Consider the following 9,353-nt stretch of genomic DNA (forward strand, 5'->3'; position numbering starts at 1 on the left):
AGGTCCCTGATGTGGGGCATTCTCTGAGGGTCCTGCCCATGAGGTTTAGATAGTTCAACAGTTCTGAATTACTGCCGATCTTGTCACTCCAAGCATGGTAAAATCTCTCCAGAATCTACTGGCTGACATAGTCCACCTTAAAGTTTCCGTTTGCCCAGGTATTCACTGCCAACACTTGTCTGGGGTAGCTGATCAATTTGTTCTGTGCTCCATCCTCTGTTGTGGTATTAGGTGTCCTCTACAGACTACAATGTGCACCTTGATATACTGTCCACTGCTCTAAGCCACTGAGGAGGCCCAGCTCTGACACATGCACTCCACGGTCAGACAATGGAACCTGCAATTCTCTCCATGGTTGTGGTTCTGAATCCAGTAGTTCAGTTGGGGGGGGGGGTTTCCCATAAAAACTTCATCTGAGGTGATCCCAGACCTGATTTTCATGTGTGTTTGCCAATACAGGGTCCGGCACAGTCCGTCACCTCAATCAGCTTATGCACATGCTGGTGGCTGCAATTACTGGGTCAGTTCTGTTTCCAGCCCTGTCTTCTATGCAAACCAATGGGTGTTGCAACCCAGCCTGCTCCTGCCCACCACACACAGGGCCTTCATGTACACTAGAAGGAACTGCAGCCTAGTCAGAGGGACCCACAATAACCTCCATCAGGCCCGCCTCTGCCCTCATTCCCATGCTTGCCAATATGTACAGCAGACTGGTCCAGTCTGTCCCACATCTCATTTAGCTCTCATGCATGTCAATGGGCATTGAAGACTAGTTCAACCCAACCAGCCACCACTATCATGCCCACACTCCTGCTAGCAGTGCCACTCTCTGACTAGCCATGCCTGCCCCCAATCCTGGTTATTGTGCTCATCAATTCGAGTGGCAACCCAAGAGGGAAGTGCCCACTGTTTCCCCACGGGGCCCACTCCATCCCCAGATCTTGCACTCTCCAGGTGGTTCTGCAGTTTGACTTGACAGAATTAGTACACAGTGCCTGCACCTGCTAGCTGATACTGAAGCAGAGCCCAACCAACCCACACTCACTCTGACTTGCACATGCACCAGAAGGAACAGTCAACCCAGCTTACCCTTTCCCTGATCCAGTTCACATATAGGCCTACAGGTATTGTAACCCTGCCCGGCCAGGTTTGCCCCCATCCAAACTCACACTCTCCAGTGAGAGTGGTGGTCTAGTAGGAGCTCTCCATATCCCCACTATAGGCTTTGCCCCTCCCCTCCGGGTCTAGCTGGGTGCTGCACCACAGTCTGGCATAGCCTGCTTCTCCTCAACATTTGCCAGTGGGTGCAGTAGCCTGGCTGGACCAAGACCACCCTTGATTCCAACTCATGCTTGTGGGGGCTACAACCTAGTGTAGCCCAACCAGTCCCCTAGTCCTGGCCCTCGTGTGAACTGGCTTGTATTGTGACCCAACCCTGCCTGACCCACACTCCATTCTGGTATTCAGATTTACCCACGGGTGATATGAACTGGTCCAGCCTGGTTCACCCCAGACCCAGGCCAAATGTACGCCAGTGGGTACTGTTCCTTGGCCTGGTCCAGGCTGCTGCCTATCATGGCTCTTGCACTCACCTGCAGGGACACTGTGTCCTGACAGAGGAGTTACTAAGCTCCTCCATTAGAACCTCTCCCAATGCCAGATCTCACTCACACTGGTCAGTAAATGGGCCAGCCCTGCTTAGCCCACCTCCTGTCCTAGCAGGAACAATGGCCTTCAACCCATTCTGGTTTTAACTGTTGGGTGATACAGCCCAGCCAAGCCTGGTCCACCCCCCAGCACAACTCACGCATAGCTCAGTAGGGGCAGAGACCTTGCCTAGCCCATCCTACACCAACCTACACCCACCCTGGTTCTCATGAGCACTAGTTGGTGCTTGAGTCTAGCCTAGTCTGGCCCAACCCAGACCCCGCCCACACCTTGCCGAGGGACACTACAGCCATGCCTAGACTAGACAGCAGCCCCCACTGTGGACTTCACTTTTGATTTGTACTAGTCATATTCAACAAGTAAAAAGCAAGAAGATCACAGTTTCACTGGAGGATAAATGTGGGCTAAAAAACAACAATCACATCCAAAAGTGATCATCATTCCTACACAGTGTTAGTATTCTGCATCAGCAGCCGAACATGACAAAAAACATATATTTGTGTTTTTGAGACTGACTTAATTCACTAACAATGCTATCCATTTACTGCAAACTATATGATTTAATTGTTTATGACTAAGTAGCACTTCATAGTGTGTGTGTGTGTGTGTGTGTGTGTCCATCAGTTGATGGACATTTGGACTAATTACTTATCTTAGCTATTGTGAATTGCGCTTCAATACAATAGCCCAGGAAAGATGTCTTCTTTTAAACAGATTTTCAAAGATTGGCTCTGCTATAATAACATCAATCATTTTAAATCTGTAATTTGATGAGAGTTGAAGCTATAGTATTTCAGCAACAACTTACCTCAAATATATTCAATAAAAAACTAGTTTAACATGGAATTAATTTTGTACAAACTGACAAGCTCATTCTTAAAAGAAAAGTGTAGAAAATTTTCAAGAATCATTTGAAAAATACAAATAAAGCTCATTTGTGGTCAGCAAAATAACCACATAATTTTTAAAATTTATTTTAGCATATATTTATTTAGGAATTGACAAAAAGATTAATCAAGTGAAATAATGTAAATAGTTCTATGTCTGTTAGGCTTTCTTTTTTGATGAATATGGTATTTCAAACAATGGAGGGAAAAATATACTACTCAAAATGATACCACAACAAAATGGATAAGGAACAATAGTAAATAATTACTTATACTACATGTGAACATACTTTTCAAAGGCTTCAAACGCTAAACAAATCTACAATTGTAAACATACTTCTATAAAAATGTATGAGGCAGCTTCAACAGTTTCAGGAAAAATAGAATAAAAAGACTATGAAAATTTCAGTATGTTGAGAAAACCTGACATTTTTGAAACTTCTTTGGGAAAAAAAAAGACAAATGAAGAATTTGAAAGAGACATGACAGAGCATAGTTTAATATACACAAGATTAATATTCAAAACGTACTAAAAGCCCATGCCAAAGGACATTTGGAGTAAGTTCTAAAGTTCTACAATACAGTGGTATGACTCTAATTCATTATAATGCACCCTGAAGAATTGGAGAAGAGGAGCTGGCAGACATCAAACACAAGAGGTGAAGGAAAGAAAAGTCTAGTTGTCTGGTACCATTAGTTACAGTCGTTATAGGCGTTAAAAGATCCACACTATGCATGTTAATCAAAACTGTTTAAGAAGAAAATACATAACAAGAAGAAAACAAACGAGTGTAGAAAAAGATGTTAAAATATAACTCTTTAATTACCACCTCCTTAAATTGTACGATAACCAGGTCTTACAGACTTAAATATAATCAACTCATCTATACTCATTTAATTACAATCCCAGTTGAAAATGAAAAAAATATATATCACAAAAGGTACTTGTGAACTAGAGTTTCATTTAGCAGTAAGCTAATGTTCAGTCTTCAAAATGGTGATAAAATTTCCATTCCCTCATGGCATGATCACAATAACAGAGTCACATAAAACAATGGAAAGCTTATTGATAACTTGAAAAATAGTCAAAAGAGTGAGATCATATGGTATCCACTTATAGATATTGCTTTACTACAACAGCATATGGTAATGACAGTACACCACTCTTTTCCATATGTTATGATTATTGTTGTGAATCCTACACCCAGTGGTATAATGTCTCTGTCTTTAACAAAGAATGAAATAATGATGCTGGCTCCCTCCCCAGGCTTAAGCTAGCAGCATTTAGACCACCAGGCATGACTTACTTCTCAAGTAAATACAAACCAAACTACTGTAATGACACAACACATGAAGTTCACACTAAAATCAGACCATTAAAAATGACAACACACAGAAGAAAATGAAAGAGAAGTATAAAAGGTTACAAGACAGAATATGTGAACACTCTACAGAAAGACAAGTAAAGATAATAACTGAGCAACAACAAATCCAACCTAGAAGCAGCAGGAGACTGGGCTGATGGCTCTCGGTTCTTTTGTCATGGGAGGAGAGAGTAGCATTTAATCTGCAGTTGTAGTTTAAACACAATACATGATAAGTTAGTGGATTTTATAACAAGAGACAGAAACTGCAATGAAAACATTGGAAATCATGCCACCTCAAGAGGACCTAAAATTCAGAGACAAAAACCTACCTAGCTGGTAGCTGAGCATGCCTTCACAATCCAAGGACAAAGTCACTTCCCATTTACTACCACACTATCATGCAGTTCCTCACTGCAACAAAAAGTTCTATAATGGATAAAACACAAGTCTGTGATAACGTGTGTGTCTATGTGTCTGTGTGTGCGTCTTTAAATCCCATGAGCTGCCATTAAGCTAAAGAATGTCTTTTTACAAACAACTCTTCCCAGAGCTCCCTTGATATCTCGGTTCCTCAGGCTGTAGATGAAGGGGTTCAGCATGGGAGTCACCACAGTGTACATCATGGACATGACAGTCTCCTTCACAGGAGAATTATCAGCTGATGGGACTAGGTAGAGACCTATAATTGTGCCATAGAACAGAGACACCACAGACAGGTGTGAGCCACAGGTGGAGAAGGCCTTACGGATGCCCTGTGCAGAAGGGACCTTAAGGATGGAGGACACAATCCCTGCATAGGACATGATGATTAATAGGAATGGGATGACAACAAAGATACTCCCTACAACAAATACCAACAACTGATTAACACTAGTGTCAGAGCAGGCCAACTTCAACAGAGCAGATATATCACAGAAAAAGTGGTGGATCACACTGTCTGCACAGAAAGATAGTCTGGCCATGAGCAGAGTGTGTAACAGGGAAGGGAACATGGTCAGTGCCAAGCACAGTGCTACCAGGGTGAGACAGAGCTTGGGGTTCATGATGCTGGTGTAGTGCAGGGGGAAACAGATGGCCACATAGCGGTCATACGCCATGGCCACAAGCAGGAAGCTTCCAAGGTCTCCAAAGAACAGAAAAAAGTACATCTGGGTGAGGCATCCTTCATAGGGGATGGATGGAACTTGGCTGTTCATGATCTGTAGCAACTTGGGCACTGTGACAGAGGAGAAGCAGAGGTCAGAGAAGGACAAGTTGCTGAGAAACAAATACATGGGTGTGTGGAGATGGGAGTCCAGTATAATGAGGACGATGATGATGAAGTTTCCCAGGACAGTGATCAAGTACATTGCCAGAAATAGGACATAGCACAGGTTTTGGTATTCTGGCTGGATGGGTAGACCCAGGAGGAGGAACTCTGAAATGACACTTAGGTTACTTCCTGCCATGATGTGTGATCAATACCTTTGGGAAGAAATAATAGTGTTCTTTAAAACTTGAAATTGAAAAGCAATTTAGGGTACAAACTCAGCTATTTGCTAAAAGATCTTCTTTCAGCCACATTGCCATCATAAGCATCTCTCTACTCCTCTTGTACACAATTATAATCCCTAACCTACATCTTTTCTTCACTTCTTTTTCACATGCTACATTGTTCCATTCTTTCAAAACCAATCCACTCTATTCATTCTGAGGCATCACATAGATTTGTATTCCTCCTAACCAGTCATTCTCAAAGATACGGTTAGCTCCACCTCTGTCAGTTTCCTACATGTTAATTTCCTTCAGGGTTTATTTTCATAAACAGTATTCACTTATCACCATGCACATCCACAAGAAACCCTATCTCCTCCACTATTCAGATGGCCATTTAAATATCCACATGGACATCTTTCTTCCCACAGAACTCTGGATCCCACTGTCCAATGGCCAGCTTGGTAGGTATGGGATCACAGGCTACATGAGCTCAACAATTCCCAAATGAAACTCAGAGTCTCAGCTATTCCCTCTCCCAGTCTCCTCCTCCTTGGCGCTCATATTTCAGGAGAAGCTATCCAGAATCAAATCGAAAGCTACTGAGTTTAATTTCTTTCATCCTTTCTCTCACCATGACCTCCAATCCAGCACATCCTAAAGATGTGATCCTGAATTCTCACTGTGGTTCGTACACTGTGTGCAATTACCACAATCCCAGAACAAGTTGACAACTTACCTGGACACTTTAACAGCTTCTCAATTCATATCTTTGTTTTAGGACAACCCTTCTCCAATAAACTTGTTCTCAAACTTGGAGATCCTAGAGTGGAAATCCCACTCTCATTGTTCTCCTAATATCAGAGAGTTTTAACGATTCTTTAGAAAAAAAAAAAAAACAATAATTTTCTTGGGAAAACAGAGTTACAGAGAAAGAGATTGAGCGTTATCAATTCACTGGGCTATCTTTTACAATACTATTTCTATTCCCTAGTTTAGATAATGTATTCAAGATGACACCTGATGATGGCAATGCTGTGGTTCAATGTGGCAGCAAGGATACACATTGTCATTAATCAACATACTGGTTTCCTTAAATAGAACTTAATACTGTTTCTGTTCCTTTTTTAACAGGACATATTATTTTTAAAATAAACAAGGAATGGGCTCAGTAGCCTAGTGGCTGAAGTCCTCACCTTGCATGTGCTGGGATCACATATGAGTGCCGATTCTAATCTTGGCGACCCTACTTCCCATTCAGCATCCTGCTTGTGGCCTGAGAAAGCAGTCGAGGATGGCCCAAGGCTTTGGGATCCTGCACCCATGTGGGAAACCCAAAATAGGCTCCAGACTCCTGGTTTGGATTGGCTCAACTCCATCAGTTGCGGCAACTTGTGCAGTGAATGACAAGACAGAAGATCTTGCTCTCTGTCTATCCTCCTCTCTGTATATCTCACTGTACAATAAAAAATAAATCTTTAAAGAAAACAAGGAAAAATAAACTGCTGCTTTAAAGCCTACCTCGCATACTAGTCACTGTGCTGATATGAGATCATGTACTGCATAAGAAATTGTACTTAATCATTAAAACAGTACAACTGGCAGATTTCATTCAAACAAACTAGATTCTCAAAAAGTCTTGGGGGCAGAGCAATGCAGAAGAGCACAGTTAATCATAGCCCAAGAACTACCCAGCAGAACGCCAATGACCCAGCAAAGGAAAACCCACAGGTTGGATGTGCTCAGGAGCACCAGTTCATTCCCTCTCCTGCCTGACTTACCCAGGCTGCTCTGCAGGGCCCTGACTCATGGTCCTGCGCCTTTACTTAGTGCAGCTATGTGAGGTGACAGCTCGGGCAAACACCACCTATGTCTGTGCCACTCCTCTCACATCTCTCATTTCACCCATCCCTGGGCCTACAGGGACCTGCATCCTGGGGGAATCCGGATCCAGGAGGAATTCATTACAGACAAAGTAATTGTCCAGGACTCTCAGGGATGGAGTCTCTGAGTCCTGCTGGGGTGAGCGCTCACAGTCACGGATCACACCTGACTACTGGGAAGAACGGGGTGACCAGAAGCAGTGATGGTGCTTGATCATGTCCTGTTTACACTTGGAGAGCTGTCCTGTGAGGAGGGTGCTTACACTGGCACGATGAAGCAAAATGGCTGGAGAAACCATAAAACTAATCAGATTGTAAACGTTCTCAAATTCCTTAACAACATGATTATCTTCTGAGGATTACATCTATCAAACACTTGAAATTTGCAGCTGTTTCATAAGTAAAACAAACGTTCAAGTTACACAAGAAGCCTTCATGGGCTTTAACCAAACAAACTGAAAGATACACACTTTGAAAGATTCCCAAGAGAAACTGTGTGTTACAAAAAACCACAATTCTCTAAAAATGTAACCTAAGAGAGCTAAATCTACCTCTGGCAATGCTCAAACTTCTGTGACATCACCATATACAGAAACAGAGAAAGCACAGATGACAGAGAAAAGGTGAACTCTCCAAGATCACGTTCAATTCTCCATTGAGTCAAAATAGAAAAAAAATTCAGATTCTTATCCCACTGAGTATTACCTCTTTTTGTCTCTTTCTCTCTAGGACAACTTTAGTAGCAGCCATCAGCACCACCTCAACCACTCTCCACATGTCAGATTACCTCCTGGGGTCACATTTCCTGTTGCAACAACTAATCACAGGGCTGTAGTGGGTGTTTGTATTCCTTCCTCCACCTTCCAGTGTATGCGGCCCTTCCCTTGGGAACCTCAGCTGGATGAGGCTGTGTGTGCAGTGATATCATCCAGTCTCCATTCCCAGGGTGCTGCATCCTCACTGGTGCTGTTATGTGTTGATGAACATCTATTTTTTGTAAGGAAAAGTAAACTGTGCCGAAATTGTTCTCTGGAATTTCAGACACAGTCGTTAGTATTCCCTGTCCCCCTGGTGATTAGTTTCAGCCACCCCATGTGTGAGGCAGCATGTAGTCTCATGTTGTTCTACATAAGGACCACAAAATGAATGATTGGCAGGCTCAACTGCCAATTTAGTGAAACCCTGGCTACTCCCTGTCAGAAGAACACTTCACTGGAAAGATATTCTAATGTCTTAGCCACAGCTTCATGAGTCCTATCCAATTCTGCCTCACTTGCTGTATAGATGTGAATTTACAGCATGTCCTTTCTCTCTTCCATTTGCCTCTTTTTCCTACACTGGGGCTTCTCTGCCTCCACCAATAAGATGTAATGCAGAACCTTCTCAGCTCCCTTTAACTGCGAGGATCTGTGGTGTAATTGTAGAGTCAGAGGTATAAATTGACATGGGGTTTTGCATACGTAAACCTAATTTACCCAGGCCACTAGTTTTTTTGTTTTTTGTTTTTTTTTTAATTTTATTTTTTTTTAATTTTATTTTAAATTCATTAATTACATTGTATTATGTGACACAGTTTCATAGGTACTGGGATTCTCCCCACCCCTCCGCAAACCCTCCCACCATGGTGGATTCCTCCACCTTGTTGCATAACCACAGTTCAAGTTCAGTTGAGATTCCCCCATTGCAAGCATACACCAAACATAGAGTCCAGCATCTTATTGTCTAGTCAAGTTCAACGGCTTCTTAGGTATACCCTCTCTGGTCTGAAGACAGAGCCAGCAGAGTATCATCCCGATCAATTAAAAGCTCCAACATACCATCAGCAAAAATTTACATCATTATGGAATTAATTGACATAGTAATGAGTAACCAATATGGTAAAAGTAAATGCGATTTCTTATCCACCTTCTGTGACCACCTCATTGACATTTCAATTTTGGTTTATACACAACATATAACATTCATAACATAACTTGTTATACATAACATCATATCAAATTAAGGCAAACATGTGGTATTTAACCTTTTGGGATTGGCTCATTTCCCTTAGCATTATGGTTTCCAGTTTGGCCCAT

General features: G+C 42.4%; 1 protein-coding gene across 1 annotated transcript; it reads right to left on the reverse strand.

Moving 5' to 3' along the window:
• Positions 1–4,410: 4,410 nt before the first annotated feature.
• Positions 4,411–5,370, reverse strand: LOC101532966 (olfactory receptor 1-like). The gene has a single exon (XM_004594057.2). The coding sequence runs from the start codon at positions 5,368–5,370 to the stop codon at positions 4,411–4,413; it is 960 nt and encodes a 319-aa protein (XP_004594114.2).
• Positions 5,371–9,353: the final 3,983 nt, after the last annotated feature.

The sequence above is a fragment of the Ochotona princeps genome, chromosome 17, assembly GCF_030435755.1.
Source record: "Ochotona princeps isolate mOchPri1 chromosome 17, mOchPri1.hap1, whole genome shotgun sequence".
NCBI lineage: Eukaryota > Metazoa > Chordata > Mammalia > Lagomorpha > Ochotonidae > Ochotona > Ochotona princeps.